Raw genomic sequence first — 19,280 nt, 5'->3', positions numbered from 1 at the left:
ATAAATAAGAGAAGAAAAATAAGTAAAAATGAAAAACAAAAGTGAAACAAGGAAAATAATAATTATAGTTAAATTGAGCAACATACAGCGGAGGTATTTTTTCATTATTTCTTTGTGTGGAAAAAAGAAGTAATTAAAACTGTGCAAAACAAAAACAGGGTTTTGGAGTCGCCTTGGCAGCAAAATGGTGTCCAATTATGTCAGCACCCTCTAGGTGAGGGTCACCCATGTCAAATAAATGCAAATTTCTCGATCTCAAAAAGTTTTTTGTTTTTTTATATTTATGTTTACATGATAGTTCATATATTTTTGCTTAATATTTAAATTAATGTCGTTTTTGTCTTTTCAAGTGATTCCCAAACACCATAAAACGTCAAATAATAATCACTGTCCCTTTAACAAAACGCGAAGGCAACTCTGAAAGAAGCATTTAATATTAAGATTTACCGATGTAAATTAAAACCAAGAAACTAAACAGCTGACCCTTAAACGTGACATAAAATCTTTCTCATAGCTTTCACATTGTGTCTTCTTTGTAAGGCTAGGTGGTAAAAGCGTGACCCGTCATGATCTACGGTTAGGAAATAACTGACCGTCTCAAAATGGTGGGCTTTAATTTGGGTTTTGCCACGTTCATGTGTGATTTCTAAAATGGCCATCGAAATTCGTATGACGTCTGTTTAGCTTTGTGGTGAATTTAAAAAAAAGGCAAATCAAGTATTTAGCTTTTTTTTTCTTCAAGACTAGCGTGACTTTATTGACGACACCTGGAAACTATCGTTAGTAGTTTACCATCAAAACGCGATGAGACAAGCAATTTAAGGTAAGTGTCTTTCGTACAGAAAACATTTGAATGCAAGAAAATTACATTTATGGCAGTGGTATTATTTTACTTACAAGTTACTTTCATGCAAGATTAATTGCTAGTTTGTAAATGCATTTAACTAAATTAAGCTAATCCATGTAATTGTATCAACAGTAAATGTTCACCTGTTGTTTTAATCGTGTTTAATTTGTATGTACAACGAGAATTACCCCAAATGTGTTGCCCAAATAGTCAATAAAGGCACTGTGTGATATTTTTGTAATGCTCTTTTTTTCCTTTAACAGGCAGCTAAAAATGGAGGTGTCAAATGAAAACATGTGAGAGATATTGAATCATCAAACATGTATTGTAGTTGCAAAAACGACCTCATGAATGTATATTCTTTTCTTTGCATGGTTGCTAACATGTGCAGGACGTTGAAAGAGATGCTTGAGAAAATTGCCCAGCTTAATTACAGTCAGAGTCAACTGAGGCTTCAAAACTCAGAGATGAGGCAACTGCTGGATCTAGCAGACGATGAGATGACCATGATGCGCTCAGAAAACGAGGCATATAGAAGACAAGTGAAAGCGTAATTATATTTGAGAGCGCAACCATGAGCGCTTCCAATAATGCCTGTGACACACTCCTACCAAGTTTAGCATTGTTTAGATTTGCACTGTTATTCTCATCTTACATATCCTATCATCCATTGTTTGAGCTGTACAATGTTCTCATTTAGGCCCACAAACTATGACTTTGAGGAGTCAGCTCGCGTCAGAGGAAGCTATTCAGGCCTAACAATATACAAGCAAACTGTTGCTTGAGGTGATATCTGATGTAGACTATTTTGAGGGACCGTGCAACCAAATACTGCATCGTATGCTATCTTCTTTTGCAGTGTTCCATAATTTCCCTACCTATAGCTTAAATGCAGTGCCTTGCGGTCGGGCTTTGTGTCTGATGAGGCAGTTATAATTACAGATAAATGAACTTACATCTTATTCATCATTTGTTTGGCAGAGCAAAAAAGTAATATATTAACTGTAGCATAGATAAAGTTTTATTGTCTTAACTTAAAAAAGGAGGCTATGAGCTGCTCCTTTTGAATAAAAGCACCAAATGATAGGTCATCCTACATTATGTCAAAAAGTCCATGCAATGGGAAAAAAACTTACTGGATGGTTTGACTTTAGGATAGTGTGCTAATACTATGACTAATTTTTTTGTTTGGGGCTGAGGTGTGCCAAATGAGAATCTTTGCTCTCGCTACGGCCCTCTGCTATGAGGAAAGAGAATTGCGTGTCTCTGCATCTGCAAATGTTCAGCACAGTAATCCATTGCATTTTGATTGTATTAATAATAATACTTTTACCCATCTCATTTATCTATGAAATCTGTAGGTTGGAACAGATTGTCCTTGAAGGTGAGTATGTGGAAGCACAACCTTGCAGGTTATCACTGGCAGATGATCCTGATGTAAAACACTCTATTGAAATGAAGCTACAAGCAGCGGTAGGTTACGTGTGTGCAAATGACTAATTATTATTATGAATTATTCTCGTATTTGATTGTTCTTTTTTTGTCATTCTTTTGTCACCCGGAGAAGGAATACAATGAGATGAAGGAACAAAATAAGAAACTTATTGCAGAGGTCTTATAACTTTTTTTTACATTTATCGCATTGATTTGCAAATCAACTTGCAAAAACATCTATAAACAATATTATGAAACCCTATTCATTGTTAGGTTGCGAGGCTCCAACAGGAAAGAGAGCAGGACAAGATGAACTTGACCAATTTAGGTGTAACTCTAAAAAACATTGAGGTAAGGTTGAATGTCATGTGTTAAAATGCATTTTTCTAATTCCATTATTGTTTATTATTGATTTGTTATCTATTATTATACCAACCATTGAGAAGGTTGTTAATGGAATTTGGAAGAGTGTGTGATAGGCGTAAGTGAGGTGTGAATGCTGGCAAGAGTAAGGTGATGGAGTGGGCATGGTGTTGGAAATAAGGTTGAATGGACAGGTGCTGAAATAAGTTGAAAGCTTTAGGCACTTGGGTTGTGATGTAGCTGCAGTTGGTGGAATGGAGTGAGGGGTATTGCACAGAGTGAATCAAGGAAGCAAGGTTTTGGGTGAAGAGTGATGAGTAACAACAGTATGAGTATGGCTGTTAAGAGAGGACCGTATGAGAGTGTGATTGTGCCAACTGTGTTGAATGGTGAAGAGACTTGGTGCCTCAACGCAGAATTGAGAAGGACATTGAATGTTTTTGAGATGAAGTGTTTTAGAGAGTATGTTAGGAGTGACAAGATTGGATAGATTGAGAAATAAAATTGTGAGAGACAGAACTGGAGTAGTAGTGGAACTGAGCAAGCATGTGGATAAGCGAGTACTCTGTTGGTTTTGGACACATGTAGAGGATGGATGGATGAGGAGCGAATGTTGAAGAGGATCTACAGAGCAGAAGTAAATGGAAGAAGACCAAGAGGAAGGCCGCGATTGACGTGGATGGATGGTGTCATGACTGCACTGGTAGAAAGAGGTCTAAATGTCGTGGAAGCTAGAGCTCTTGTTGGTGAATGAGCGGTGAGGTGTTGTGAAACGTGGTATATTTAGATGTGTTCTAAGGGATGGGCAAGGCACCTGTATGATGTGGCAGGGGTGGCGAACAAGTTTGACACAAAGAGCCGACATTTTTAACTGTGAGAGTCAAAGAGCCACACCACGCACTGACCTGCCATGACAGACACACACAATTAAAAACATTATTTTCCATAACACACTCCTCTCCTTACAATACAACAAGTATTGTTCTTGTGTTGATTTCAAGGAAAGTGTCCACCCTCAATACGCACAAAAAACTGAAACAAGGAAAAGAGCCACAGTATATAGAAAATATGACGAGGCAAAGAGCCGCATTCTTATTGGCCAAGAGCTGCGTGTTCGCCACCACTGATCTAGAGGGACGAAAGCATGACCAACTTGGGTGCCGAGGCGCTTAACTTGTTTGGGTGTTTGGGCATTTAAGTTGACCTTGGTCAAATTTTTTGTGTTTTTTGCTACTTTTTCCTTATTTTCCTTTCTTTCTTTTTGTGTTTGTTTTTCGGTCGCCACCCCTCTCGAGGGATATGACCAGGGTCGATAGATAGAATTATGATTTCAACATTTGAGGAAGACTTTATTTTCACTTTAGATAAAAATGGAAGAAGCTCAAATACAACTGCAGCAAAGGGATACAGTCATTCAACAGGTGTGTTAAAATATACAAAATTGTTATTAAGCATATATTTATTTTTTGTTTATTGTTAATAATTATATATATTCACTTTTAGCTCTCTGACTGATATATTTATACAATGTATTTTTCTCTGGTAGCATGAGTTGCGATTAAAGGAGGCAGAAGAAACGGTAGAGGACTATTTCAATGTTAACAAGGTAAGGATGGTGTGACTATAGTTCGCTTTCTAACGTTAAATCTATTTAAGTGAGGTGTGTAGTTTGAGGTGTCCTTAAAATATTTAAAATGTAATATTTTCTCAATTAAGTATGTGTTAACAATGCCCAACCGAGTTCAGAGAGCCTTCATTATTATTTTTCACCGCGCCTTTCTGATATTCTTACTTTTAACCTCGGTGTTCCAGCCATGGAGTGCACTACGCTGGAAGATAGGAGGAGAGGGGTTGGTGGGTGAGAAGAGTGATTTCACATACACGGTCACAGTTTTCTTTTATTACAGGATGCAGTAAGAAAAGGACAGTTTCAAATACAGTCCAAATGCCAACCCAAACCCCAAAAAAAGAAAAGAAAAAAAAAAAAAAAGAAGAAGAGGAGTATGTTCGGGTGCATATAAGAATGACACATTCATGCACGCACAACAAAAGGTGCTTGACAGAGGCTGCAATGATGATTTCGGCCAGAAGAGGTCGTCAGCAAGTAGAGAACTTTTAATTTACGGACACCTCCTTTAACAATATAACTGCGTTAATGCTTTTAATTCGAAGGGATTACATAAGACCTTTTTTTTCTATTTAGGCACAGAACGTGTAGCGTTCCTCCCCACAATCATGCAGATACGTTCCATTATATTCCACACCAGCCTCTCATTTTTTCTGCCGATGGTCCCGATCTAACCTCTATAGTATCCGGCTAGCGTGCCGTGGTCATTTGGTATATTTACGGCTGGGTTCGTGTTTGTTGACGTAATAGTCTTTTTGTTGTTGGCTTCCAGATATCCTGGCTGCTTACTGAATGCTTTTGGTTGGCCAGCCTCCTGTTTTTTACACCGATCAGTCCTGGTTAGCCATTTTAAGCAGCTGTCTAGCCTGCTGTGTCCCTACTTGGTTAGCCCGTTAGCTCGCTGTTTTATTTTTTGCCAGTTTACCGCATTTTGGCTGCCCATCATTTGTTGTACTATTGCTGCACCCACCTGCGACACAACGCCTAGGCATTCCCCACATAAACTACCAAAACTTTGCTTAAAACACTCGAAACGTTTTTGACTAATTAACATGTTCAACAATTTGATAATGGTCTTGCTAGGGTGTTGGTTTTGTACTATTTTCTCACATTATGTATGTTTTAGAATTTGGGCACCCCTTTAAGAGTTGACGCAAATTCAACTCAGTATTAAAGCATTACAGACGCTTTTAATTCGGAATTTAAGGCAGCTCAAAAGCTTTAACTTTTAATTTGAAACTTCAAAATCAACATCTTCGATAAAACAACTTATATATTTACCATCCGCCATTTGATTTTTTTGATGGAGTGATTGGAAGCTTTAGTGTCTGTACTGTTTAACTTAATAATTGATTCAGATTTGTATTTAATTTTAGGAACTCAGGCTGGCAAACCAGATGCTGAGGAGTAACTTAGAGGAAAGAGAGAATGAGGCCTTGCTGTAAGTATAACGTATTTTTCCCATCGGCAGCAAGTTCTGAGCCAGTTAACAATTCTTAATTTATAATATGTTTACTGCATCACCTTGGTGTTTATTGTCTAAACAGAAAATGAATACATACTGTTTTTTTTCACCTGCTTTGAAAAATCACTAAAATGACTCCAAACTTACTGCAAATTTGTGTTCTTATTGCTTTATGGGTAATTTATGATTACTATACTGCCTTCGTGTGGGCAATGCTGCAACTTAGAACATACCAGCATGACGTCCATAGAATTGAAAGGAAAACATGTGGAAAACATTTTTTTTGTTATTTTTCATAGGGAATGATTATTTGAGATACTGACATGCTAATACAGTAATTTAAGATCAATTTTATTTGTGACTCTGTTTTTTTCTGTATGTGAATGTCCCCTGCTTTCTTGGCTTTGTTATTGCCGGTGTTGTTGGTTTCCAGAGATTCTCTCAGTCCTTCGAAGGCCTCGCTTATTCCTGAGATGTCTTTGGCAGAGGAATTCAAGCTCCTAGAAACCCCAATTGAGATGAAAAGCATGGTGGCACCCTCCATGGATTCAAGTCACGTATGAAGTCATTCTCACAGTATTTCCAAATGACAAAGTCCGATTTGATGTAGGAACATGATTTTTATATATAGGAGGAAATTGACACTGAAGAACCAGACAGTTCTTCGGTCATGCAACAAAAAAACGGGTAACATCAGTTAATGGATTCTGTTCACAAATGAATTTCCTCTAACTCATTTTTTTTCACCAAGCAGGTTGCCACAAGCTAAAGTTTTATCCAACAAAAAACTGTTCGTGGTGTTTATGGCTGTTATCACCATCACCGTCATTCTGGCTGCAGGGAGTCATGGAAGATGTATCGACTTCCTTCCAGTTCCTTACTTATGGAGGAGTGTTCACCTCACATTGCAACCATACTTTACTGTGCACTATGAAGCTTTACCCCCCATCTGACGCAAAAATATTATTATTTATTTGAAAAAATAATACATGATACTCATTTTCAGATTTTCTACTTTTAGTGATTGACACTGTCATCACGTCACTAAGTGACATGTCTCGTATAATTTATATCAAAACGTAAAAGTCAACTTTGTTTCACACTTCTCTAAATACGGGATTAATACTTGTTTACATATTTTTTTCAACTAAACATTTGTACTTTGTTCTTCTCAGCCCAACTCTCTAGGTTACTTTACTTACAAACAACACTTCAATTAGGGCTTTTTTGGAATAAAATAGCACAAAAACACCAGTAATGGACTCCTACAGTAGATCCATCCATTTTTGTAATTGAAATAAAACCCAACGTAACCGGGGTTGTTCAATTTGTATTTTTTAAGTAACAGGACTAACCCCCAAAAACATGTATCATGTTTTGACCTTATTTAATTGATTCGAAATTAAACCATAGAAAAAAAATGAGTTTTTTCAATTATTCAAAAAGGCAGAGCGAAGATAAATTTTGGGGGACGATCTTGGACAAAAACTTGATTATTTCCGAGACAACTGGTTTTACAGTGAAGAAATACAAATACGCAAATGAGCAATAATTTATGCTGGCTTATGATTTGTTTTTTCTTTAACCTTTTTTAAATGCCTTAAATAAGAGCCACAAAATTAGGTCGTCTTTTTTTTATTTATTCATATTGACTCAATTATTTAAATAAAAGAATGTCAAATTGTACCAGTCCTGTTTATGCACATGTCTCTTTTTTTACCATGTAGAAGGTTTTTCAAAAATATTTGTGTAGTTACAATTGAATCCTGTGGTAGCACATAGGTGTAACACTTCTGCTTCTTTGTATTTATGATTGATGACATTATACCACATTCATCTTCCTCATAAAGCTCAAAATGGTGCGCCAATCTTCCTGCAATGACTGGAAACACAATCTCTGAGTCCCATTTTAAAACACACTCAATTTTGAATACAAATGTAAATTTACTGTGCTTTGTCCCAGTTGCTTTACCAGTCATTTAAACTTGGGAAGTCAGTTTAAGTTATAAGGCTAATTGGAGAAACCTCTCCCCATTACATTTCGGACTACATAACAATACTGTATACATTTACGATGTCTATATACAAAAATGATAAAATGCATCCGAAGAACTAATAGTAATAAATTGGAGGAGTTAAAGGGGTGACTATCTTCCCAAGTGCTGCACAAAGTATTTTAAAATTGCCAAATACTCTACGTTTTAATTTCTTAAAGGGATATGGTGTATGGTTTGACCACTAGATGTTACTGTATTGTGCAACTGTAAAAAGGTGCACAAACACGAGAACACAAACTAGAGATTCAAAGTGACCAAACCTCACCATATTTCTTTGCATTCTTTGCCCATTCTTTCATGAGGTTTATGGCTACTGTATCGTCAAGATCGTGGACAATTCTTTCGGCTTTTTCTAGGTGAGGCTCATGTAATGAATAAATTCAACCTCAACCTTTGAATTTCATTTTTGACCACCAGGGAACGCTAAATATTATACAATGTCCCGCTAAAGTAGGGACGTCAAGCTCTTTTAGCTTGGGGGTCACGTGGTAGAAAAAAACCATTTTCAGGGTGGCCAGACTTTTAAATTAAGGACATTAAACGTGTGCCTTAGCTGGGAAGCTTATGGTATTTTTGAGACTCACAATAAAAAAGAAAAACAAGTTATGTTTATTGGTAGAACACTAAACCATAAGGAGTCTTAAAGGGCTTCACAGACTAATGCAAACCGCACACTTATTACACCACCGCACACCACACCCTGATCTAAAACCTACATAAAGAGAAAGGAAAACCACAGCATGAGGAAAATGAGGAAACCTTGAGAAGGGACAACACGTGAGGTAATCCCCCTTCCAGGAGGACGAGGCTGCAATGGATGTTGCATTAACAAACAATAAAATTAAAAAGAAAGTATAATATAAAATAAAAAGGATGACCACGTGGCGATGAAAAACAACACATGCACTATTTTCCACTACTTTAACTTGCGGAAATTCGTACAAACTGGAATGTTACAAAATAGTTTACAAACAACTAAGAAAATATATTGTTTTAATGAATTAAGAGTTTCTGCATTTAAAAAAATATGGGGATTTCGTACATCATTTTAGAGTATTTAGGTTGTATTTTGTTGCATTGTTTTTGCTGTATAAACATATATGGACAATGCAAACCAAGTTGGAACAAATAAAAATGTGTTTTTATTAGTAGCGGGCGGTAGTTTGCCCACCTTTGCTTTTGAGGATACCTTGGCTTCTCCAACGTCTCCATCATCTGACAACACGAGACTGTAAAAGTGCGCCCTCTAGCGGTGGAATGTGCGGTCACGCTACCACCCCCTTCTCCCACTCTCAAGACCTGAATGTGCTATCAACCGTTGTTGTGACGTGAGATTTTACGACACGAGGACACCACAGCGTTATCATAGCTGCTTCGTCTTGGTTATACTTTCATTTTTTTTATCGGGTGCTTTCTCTCTCTTCCATCTGGGGCGGATGCCGGGATGCTGTTGTCGGCCCGAGCCTAATAACTCCTTCCGTTGGATGCCCCCAAACAATCAAGAAAGACGAGATCTGTTTTTAGTCTCGTTTCTGCGCCCAAGAAACGCAGCCACGAGGTATTAGGAGAAACTGCGACATGTTTTGAGCGCCGAGGCGGGCGAGTGTCGTCGGCGGACGGGATGAAGGCGCCGAGCAGACCGAGGCGGATGCTGCTTTTCCCGCGGCTCTGCGTCAGTGGGCTCGGTCTGCTCGCCGCTGCCTGGGTGCTCTACCCTCATGATGTTTCAGGTGCTCACGTCAGATTATTTTGGCGAAAGATAAAGAATTCTCCAATGATAATATTGTTTCAGTGATGTCTTTCTAACATAGGGTTCTCTTATTTGCAGAGTCTCGTGGACAGTATGGGGACGCGAGCATCTTCTTAGTTAAAAAGGAGGTCATCATACAGATTGACGATGGCAATCGATCCGTTTCTTCTAAAACAGGTAGGATGTGAGGCATATGAGGGGCATTATTGCTTGCTTTTTTCCCCCAAAATAGCAGCATCACTATAATTAACATTAAAACCTGGTTGTAGATATGTTGACTGAAAACATTTGGCACTGTATATAATATTTATATGTTCAATAAGCAACTGGTTGTACAGCATGTAAACTAAGTCAAGAAACATTTAAAGGAGCTGTACAGAAATCGGAACTTTGTTTTATTCACTGCCGCCATCTCCTGGCTTGTGTCATAATTGCAGCCTCAGTCAGCTCGTTCATAATGCACGTGCAAGTACCTGCAGTGGCATGGCATTTGAACTGTACGTTTAGCAGGCCTAATCTTACTTTCAACATTTTCATGCTACACTAAGAAAGAGAAAAAGAAAAACCTGATTAGCATGATGTCGTGCCCCCAGTAGCCACCCCCCCCCCATTCTTCCTGCCTAATGTGTTCCTCTGTGTAAGCTTTGCAAAAAGGAAGACAAAAGTAGATAGGCGCAGTGGAAAAAAAAGCATGATTGCTCTTTAAACTCAGCTAGGCATTGTTAACACAGTCTTAATAGAGAAAATATTCAACTTTTTTAAAGACACCTCAAACGGCACTCCCCACCTTTGGTTCATTCATTGGCCGTTAGATGTGACATAATTTTCAGGCGACAGCACATTGCAAAATGGCTTTTCCTAGAGATGGATACAAAATTGGTTAAGAAAAGCGAATCTCCCAAAACTAAGCCAATCCAAGCTATCTTTTGTCTATAATTTGCAGCAAAAAATGCTATATCTACCCTGGTCATATCCCCTGAGAAGGGTGACAGACAGCAAGACAAACACATACACATAAACAAAGAAAAGAAAATAAGGAAAAAGTAGCAAAAACACACAAAAAATTGACCATAGCCAAACCTAAATGCCCAAACACCCAAACAAGTCAGCACCTTGGCACCCAAGTTGGTCATGTTTTCGTCCCTCCAGATGAAACGAGACACGAGAGCGGCCATGTCACTCGGGTCAGGGTGACACAACACACTCTTCTGTTCAACAGCAGGGCCCGACAGCTTTCACTGGTTTACCCCTGCCACATCATTCAGGTGCCCCGCCCATCCCTTAGAACGCATCCAAACATCCTCCTATCCTTTCACAACACTTCTCCGATCATTCCTACAGTATTACCAACAAGAGCTCTAGCTTCCACTATATGTAGACCTCTTTCATGCAGTGCACTCGTAACACCATCCATCCATGTCAATCCCGGCCTTCCTCTTGGTCTCATTCCATTTACTTCTGCTCTGTAGATCCTCTTCAACATTCGCTCCTCATCCATCCTCTCCATGTGTCTAAACCAACTGAGTACTCTCCTATCCACACGTTTGCTCAGTTCCACTACTACTCCAGTTCTGTCTCTCACAATTTCATTTCTCAATCTATCCAATCTTGTCACTCCTAACATAAAAAATACAATCAAATAAAAATACACACTATTAATTATATACATTTTTTCAGCTTTATTGTTAAATATGCTAAGCACAACATGCAGCATGGATTAAATTATTTTGCTTCCCCCATGTGCAATCATGAAGTTAATAAGACACAATTCAAAAAACAAATAGAAACAAGTAGAAAAAATGTATGCGTTTAAAATATATACAAACATATAAGGACACAGAGTAAAAATGTGTTAAGTATAACCGAAATCTAAATAGAGCAGTTTTGCATTGAAACTTGGGCTGACCAACAATTCACCTGTTTGGAATAATAGAAATCCTCCACACTTTGACCTGCAAGAGTTTAGTTTAATTTCAGTGACTTTCTAAAAATTCAACACAATGTAATTGGAACTTTTATAACTTAAACAATTAAAATCGACCAATGTTTTCTTTTATAAAAGCTGATTTCTCAAGTTACGGGAGGATTTGCCAGCCATAATTTATATATTTAAAAAATTGGGTTCTCAGGGATAATTGATAAAAGATTAGTTGTGAATTAATTGATAGGTTGTCGCGGCTCTTGTCGTTTTAATTTGTGCTTATTTCACTTCTGCAAGACTGAGAATTATTATCATCCCATACTCAACAGCAGCATTAATTTGTATTCGGATGCTCTTGACTAATATGATTATTTGAAACACTGAATAGCTCCTTCCCAAATAACAACTCAGCGTGCTTCAAGAAATCATGTGCCTGCCACACAGGGCTGACTAGCACAACAATCACGGGCCGTCCCTGAACTACACAGCGGCGCGTTGAGGCTCACATCACATGCCTTTTGAGGGCTGCGGTTGCTTGGCAACTGAAGGATGCGTTTCTGGCTGGAATCTGTGTGAATCAAAGCACCGGTGCCCTTCTGTAAGGACCTGCTGATTAGTTGTCTTCTTCATCAATCAGCCCCTGTCGCCGCATAATGGTGCTCTTCTGTAGATAAGAGGAGCTCTACAAGGTCATAAGAAACTATATACTAATAACTCAAGTAGGGCCGCATCTAACGATTATTTTAATAAACGATACAGTCGTTGATTGTTCTTGTGATTAATTGATGAATGATATTTAAAAAAAAACGCACTTATCAGTTTTTCTTTTATTCAAATATTTTAAGTTTTGGACTGATAGGAAACTAGCGCACAAAACAACACTATATAATATATCCATCCATTATCTGCACCGCTTATACTCAGTAGGGTCGCGGGGGTGCTGGAGCCAATCATAATAATAACTTCGCGCAGTGAGCAGGGGACACAGAGACGGACAACTCACTCGCTTATTTACACCTAGGGACAATTTGAACCGGCCAATTAACCTGACATGCTTTTGGAGTGCCCGGAGTAAACCCAGACAAGCACGGGGAGAACATGCAATCTCCACACTGGAAGGTTTGATCTCATGACCTCAGAACTGTGCCGCCGACGCACTAACCACTCAGCCGCTGTGCTGCCCAGTATTCCATCATTTAAAACAATAAAAAATCCAAGTGTTTGTTAAATAACTTAAGAATGAACAAAAAATACATACAAATTTAAATTTACAAAACTCCTACCTTATCGTGGTGGAGGAGTTTGTGTGTCCCAATGATCCTAGGAGCTATGTTGTCGGGGGCTTTAAGCCCCTGGTAGGGTCACCCATGGCAAACAGGTCCTAGGTGAGTGGCCAGACAAAACGCAGATCAGAAGACCCCAAATGATGAGACAAAACTTTGGTCCTCGATTTCCCTCGCCCGGACGTGGGTTACCGGGGCCCCCTTCTGGAGCCAGGCCTGGAGGTGGGGTCCGCTGGCGAGCGCCTGGTGGCCAGACCCTTACCCACGGGGACCGGCCGGGCACAGCCCGAAGGGACGACGTGGGACCCTCTTCCCATGGGCTCACCACCTGTAGGAGGGGCCAAAGGGGTCGGGTGCGCAGAGAGCTGGGTAGCAGCCAAGGGAGGGGTCCTTGGCGCGACGATCCCCGGGTACAGAAACTGGCTTTTGGGACATGGAACTTTACCTCTCTGGCAGGGAAGGAGCCCGAGTTGGTGCGTGAGGTTGAGAAATTCCGACTAGATATAGTCAGACTCACCTCTACGCACGGCTTGGGCTCTGGTACCAGTCCTCTCGAGAGGGGTTGGACTCTCTTCCACTCTGGAGTTGCCCGTGGTGAGAGGCGCAGAGCCGGTGTGGGCATATTAATTGCTCCACGGCTCGGCGCCTGTACGTTGGGGTTCACCCCGGTAGACGAGAGGGTAGCCTCCCTCCGCCTTCGGGTGGGGGGACGGGTCCTGACTGTTGTTTGTGCTTATGCACCAAATAGCAGTTCGGAGTACCCACCCTTCTTGGGGTCCTTAGAGGGTGTGCTTGAGAGCGCGCCCCCTGGGGACTCCCTCGTACTGCTGGGAGACTTCAACGCTCACTTGGGCAATGACAGTGAGACCTGGAGGGGCGTGATTGGGAAGAACGGCCCCCCTGACCTGAACCCGAGTGGTGTTTCGTTATTGGACTTCTGTGCTCGTCACGGTCTGTCCATAATGAACACCATGTTCAGACATAGGGGTGTCCATATGTGCACTTGGCACCAGGACACCCTAGGCCGTAGTTCGATGATCGACTTTGTCATCGTTTCGTCGGACCTGCGGCCGCATGTTCTGGACACTCGGGTGAAGAGAGGGGCGGAGCTGTCAACTGATCACCACCTGGTGGTGGGTTGGCTTCTATGGTGGGGGAAGATGCCGGCCCGACCCGGCAGACCCAAGCGTGTTGTGAGGGTCTGTTGGGAACGGCTGGCAGAATCTCCTGTCAGAAGAAGTTTCAATTCACACCCCCGGAAGAACTTCGCCCATGTCCCGAGGGAGGCGGGGGACATTGAGTCCGAGTGGACCATGTTCCGCGCCTCCATTGTCGAGGCAGCTGATCGGAGCTGTGGCCGTAAGGTAGTCGGTGCCTGCCGCGGCGGCAACCCTCAGACCCGTTGGTGGTCACCGGCGGTGAGGGATGCCGTCAAGCTGAAGAAGGAGGCTTATCGGGCCTTCCTGGCCTGTGGGACTCTGGAAGCAGCTGGCAGGTATCGGCTGGCCAAGCGGAATGCAGCTTTGGCGGTTGCCGAGGCAAAAACTCGGGCATGGGAGGAGTTTGGCGAGGCCATGGAAGCCGACTTCCGAACGGCTTCGAGGAAATTCTGGTCCACCATCCGACGTCTTAGGGGGGGGAAGCGGTGTGCCATCGACACAGTGTATAGTGCCGATGGGGCGCTGCTGACCTCGACCCGGGACGTTGTGAATCGGTGGGCGGAGTACTTCGAAGACCTCCTCAATTCCACCGGCACGTTTTCCTCTGGGGAAGCAGAGCCTGAGGACTCTGGGTTGGGCTCTCGTATCACTGGGGTTGAAGTCACCGAGGTTGTCAAAAAACTCCTCTGTGGCAGGGCCCCGGGGGTCGATGAGATCCGCCCGGACTTCATTAAGGCTCTGGATGTTGTGGGCGTGTCATGGTTGACGCGCCTCTGCAACATCGCGTGGACATCGGGGACAGTGCCTCTGGACTGGCAGACTGGGGTGGTGGTTCCCGTCTTTAAGAAGGGGGACCGGAGAGTGTGTTCCAACTACAGGGGAATCACACTTCTCAGCCTCCCTGGTAAGGTCTATTCAGGGGTACTGGAGAGGAGGGTCCGCCAGGAAGTCGAATCTCGGATTCAGGAGGAACAGTGTGGTTTTCGTCCTGGCCGTGGAACACTGGACCAGCTCTATACACTCTTCAGGGTCTTTGAGGGTGCATGGGAGTTTGCCTGTCCGGTCTACATGTGTTTTGTGGACTTGGAGAAGGCATTCGACCGTGTTCCTCGGGAGGCCCTGTGGGGGGTGCTTCGGGAGTATGGGGTACCGCACAGTCCGGGCTGTGCGGTCCCTGTATGCCCGGTGCCAGAGTCTGGTCCGCATTGCCGGCACTAAGTCGGATTCGTTCCCGGTGAGGGTTGGGCTCCGCCAGGGCTGCCCTTTGTCACCGATTCTGTTCATAACTTTTATGGACAGAATTTCTAGGCGCAGCCTTGGCGGGGATGGAGTCCGGTTTGGGGGCCTCAGCATTGCGTCACTGCTTTTTGCAGATGACGTGGTGGTGTTGGCTTCCTCAGGCCGTGATCTTCAGCTCTCGCTGGAGCGATTCGCAGCCGAGTGTGAAGCGGCCGGGATGGGGATCAGCACCTCCAAGTCCGAGGCCATGGTTCTCAGTCGGAAAAGGGTGGTATGCTCCCTCCGGGTCGGGGAGGAGGTCTTGCCCCAAGTGGAGGAGTTCAAGTATCTTGGGGTCCTGTTCACGAGTGAGGGTAGGATGGAACGGGAGATCGACAGACGGGTCGGTGCAGCGTCTGCCGTCATTCGGACCCTGTACCGGTCCGTCGTGGTGAAGAGGGAGCTGAGCCGAAAGGCAAAGCTCTCGATCTACCGGTCGATTTTTGTTCCTACCCTCACCTATGGTCATGAACTTTGGGTCATGACCGAAAGAACTCGATCCCGGATACAAGTGGCTGAAATGAGTTTCCTCCGCAGGGTGGCTGGGTTCTCCCTTAGAGATAAGGTGAGAAGCTCAGTGATCCGGGAGGGACTCGGTGTAGAGCCACTGCTCCTCCGCGTTGTGAGAGGAGCCAGTTGAGGTGGCTCGGGCATCTAATAAGGATGCTTCCTGGACGCCTCCCTCGGGAGGTGTTCCGGGCAAGTCCCACCGGCAAGAGGCCCCGGGGGCGGCCCAGGACACGTTGGAGAGACTATGTCTCTCGGCTGGCTTGGGAACGCCTCGGGGTCCCGTCGGATGAGCTGGAGGAGGTGGCTGGGGATAGGGACGTCTGGGCTTCCCTTTTAACGCTGCTGCCCCCGCGACCCGACCTCGGATAAGCGGAAGACAATGGATGGATGGATGGACATACAAATTTATGCTATACACCTGTAAATGCGTAAGGTACTCTTTTCCTACCACCTTACCCAAAAATCATATTACATTTCGACTTCTTGTTCAAAACAAAAACAAAGAAAGAGCAAGAAATTACATTCTAAGTGTTGCAAACCAAAAATATCAAAAATGTAAATCAACTAATCAAAATGTTGTAAACAGATGATAAACATTCCCACTGTGGAAATAGTATTCAATATACTTATGAATCTGCCCCTTATGTTGAGATAAACATGCAATCATTACTATTTTACTGTAGGCTTTATATATTTTATTAATTTATTTTCTGTATTTCTGCAGCACTTTTGGTCCCCTTGAAAATTGCTTACGTTGTAGTGTTTGACTGTTTCATGCCAATTTTGTTTGGAATGATGCAATGTTAAACAAAACACAATTAAAAAAAAAAGGAAGATACTCTAATAAAAACACTATCCAGGCGCCCTCTGACGGATTAAAGTGGTACTACAACCCTACAACTTCTCAACGAGATCCTTATTTATATACTTATTTGCATCGATTTAACGCGCTCAGCGTCTCATAAATTCGCGCAACCTAACAAATCGATGAGGCAATTAGTTGCCGACGCTTTAAATCATCGATTTGTTGTTGCACCCCTTAACACAAGGTGCAATGTTAAAGTTAAAGCTTTAACTAAAAGAGACGATGTATATTATTTAGCGCATCCTAGTAGTAAAAAAAAAGACCAATATTGATTCAAAAAATTAGAAAAAATACATTAACAGTCATATAAATGTGTTTTTAAGAATACTCTAAGTTCGAGAAATAGCATTTATTTTACATCTATTAAGCATCACCTAGGGCAGGGGCGTCAAACTCATTTTAACTCAGGGGCCACAGGGGATAGAAAAAACATTCTGTAGGGGGCCGGACTAGTACATTACAGAGAAAGAAAAAGAGATAAAAAAATAAGAGAAAGAGGGACGGAAAAGGAGAGAGGGTGGGACAAAGAAAGAAAAAGAGAGTGGGAGAGAGCATGAGAAACAAAATATAAAAAGTCGTGAGAGAGGGGGAAAAGAAAGGGAGAGGAAGAAAGAAATCCAAAGAGAAATAGAAAGACAGAAGGAGAGAAAAGAAAAAAGAAAGCGCGAAGGGTATGAAGAGAGAAAGAGAAAAGAGATAAAAGGAAAAAAGGAAGTTAGAGCAAAAGAGGTTAAAAGACACAGAGAGACAAAGAGCAACAAAATAAGAGATAAAGAGAGACACAGAGAGAGAAAGAGACAGAGACAGAGAGTGGGAGAAAAGGGTTGGAAAAGAAAGAGAGAGAAAGAGAGAGAGAGAGAAAGAGAAATAAATACAAGTACAGTGTCTTTGCGAGAGGCACCTGGCTTTGGCAACATCAAGTGGACATATTTCAACCTGCAACTTGTTTTTCTCTTGCGCTTCTCTGAGTGTTGTCTCGCGGGCCGGATTCAATCCCTTAGCGGGCCTGATCCGGCCCACGGGCCGCCTGTTTGACACCTGTGACCTAGGGGAAGCATAATTGTAAACATAATTGTCCACCATCTTGCTGCTATGGGTACCCAAAAACCCAAAACCTTGTGAAAGGTTTGGTAAAGTTTATATTCTCGTTTTCAGTTACACGACACATCTGGTGGTTAAATATACACTGTCCCTTTAAACCAGGCGTGGGTAAACATCTTGAATCGCTGGCCTCATTATAATCCAAGAAGGGGCCGGTCCTGAACACCTTACCAATTTTTCTCTGAATGAATATACATGCAGACATTTACACGTTATATATCTTTTTTATATTTTTATTTAATTGGATTAGTTTCATTACATTTGTTTTGAAATGCTCACAATCAAAACCAAATTATAGATCTGTTTCAAACATTTAATTTGATATTCAGTTTTGTAGTCTTACTGTATTTGCATTTTTGTAATATTTGTGTAGTACTGTATTTCACTTGTAGGATTTTTGTATTATCTCCGTAGTAGAATTTTAGTAGGGTTTTTGTTGCAGGCATTCGGTTGTATTTCCGTAGAAGGATTTTTGAAGTATTTCTGTAGTATTTTTGTAGAATTTTTATTCTCGTATTTTAATAGTATTTCTGTAGTTGGATTTCTGCTGTAGAATTTATGTATTACAGTTTTTCTTTGGTAGCATTTTTGTAGTACTGGAGAAATCATTTTTACATATCATAAGCCTCAGAAGTTGCAGTGATTATCCGCCATCCTGCTGCTTACATGTACTCATGTGTAGTTTTAGGTGTCCTTAAAGTCAAGGCAAGTCAAGTCATGTTTACTTGTATAGCCCTTAATCACAAAGAGTCTCAAAGGGCTGCACAGATCAGACTATTGCAAACTACAGACTATTATGACACCACCCCCTGATCTAAAACCTACACGAGGGCAAATAATACACAAATATTGTCAACATAAAATATAAGTTATTCATATGCTATAGAATAGTAGTGTGTTTTAAGCTTAGATTTAAACATTTCCACTGAGGTTGCAGAATCTCAGGAGGAAGAGCATTCCACAGCAAGTTTTGAATGTAATAATTTCTTTATTGAGTATGTATTAACAATGCTCAACTGAGTTCAAAGAGCCTTTATATTTTTTCCCTGCCGCGCCTATCTGCTTTTCTTCCTTTTATTCTTGGTGTTCTGGCCACGGAGGCATGGGTATGGGGGGGAGTGATTTCATGCCCATGCTGGCGGTTTTCTTTTATTCTACAATGAAAACGGTGTAAGTGAGAAAGAGTACAGTCCAAATGTCAACCCGAACCCTAAAAAAGGAAGGGTTTATTTGAGCATGTCAAAGAATTTCACATACTTGCAAGCGCAACAAAAGGAGCTGCAATGATGATTTCAGTCAGAAAATGGCATTAGCCAGTACAGTATTATGACGTTACCGACACTACCTTTAAGTGCAAAAAAAAAACAAATTTTTGAGGGAGTTTTGGTGAGCCTGGGGTAGGAGATTTTTTTTTCGTTTGTTTGATTTGTATTGGATTTGTATTTTTTGTTTAATGATTAATACAAAACAAATGGTTGTCACATTACTGGGAGATTGATACAGAGGAAGGGATTCCTAGCCCCTTCGCTCAACCCAACTGATGTGTTGGGAGTCATTAGGTGACCAAACCCCCTAATGCCGAGCCCCAAGCATGAAGGCAATGAGTACCAATGTTGTAA

The 19,280-nt window shown here is 41.6% G+C and overlaps 2 protein-coding genes across 3 annotated transcripts in view; both read left to right on the top strand.

The window, feature by feature from the left end:
- Positions 1-316: 316 nt before the first annotated feature.
- On the top strand, positions 317-7,427 carry LOC148359386 (uncharacterized). 2 transcript variants are annotated; one of them, XM_088344610.1, is made up of 12 exons: positions 317-823; positions 1,111-1,143; positions 1,239-1,397; positions 2,209-2,320; positions 2,412-2,459; positions 2,555-2,632; positions 4,009-4,065; positions 4,191-4,250; positions 5,648-5,712; positions 6,170-6,293; positions 6,368-6,423; positions 6,491-7,427. In XM_088344610.1, the coding sequence occupies exons 2-12, from the start codon at positions 1,121-1,123 to the stop codon at positions 6,687-6,689; spliced, it is 981 nt and encodes a 326-aa protein (XP_088200736.1). In that variant the 5' UTR covers positions 317-823; positions 1,111-1,120; the 3' UTR covers positions 6,690-7,427. The 2 variants fall into 2 exon arrangements, with proteins under 2 accessions (XP_088200736.1, XP_088200737.1); XM_088344611.1 differs by having other exon boundaries at positions 326-823; positions 2,415-2,459.
- Positions 7,428-9,049: 1,622 nt separating this feature from the next.
- Positions 9,050-19,280, top strand: part of slc24a6a (solute carrier family 24 member 6a) — a 28,053-nt gene continuing 17,822 nt past the window's right edge. Inside the window, exons 1-2 of the mRNA XM_088344609.1 lie at positions 9,050-9,523; positions 9,622-9,720. Coding sequence (XP_088200735.1) covers positions 9,415-9,523; positions 9,622-9,720 — 208 coding nt within the window. The 5' untranslated portion in view covers positions 9,050-9,414. The remainder of the gene's footprint in view (positions 9,524-9,621; positions 9,721-19,280) is intronic.

This window comes from Urocampus carinirostris, chromosome 9 (genome assembly GCF_059441175.1).
Source record: "Urocampus carinirostris isolate Australia breed hairy pipefish chromosome 9, RoL_Ucar_1.0, whole genome shotgun sequence".
Lineage (NCBI taxonomy): Eukaryota > Metazoa > Chordata > Actinopteri > Syngnathiformes > Syngnathidae > Urocampus > Urocampus carinirostris.
The sequence above is the reverse complement of the archived record's forward strand: the minus strand, read 5'-3'. Positions and strand labels throughout refer to the sequence as shown.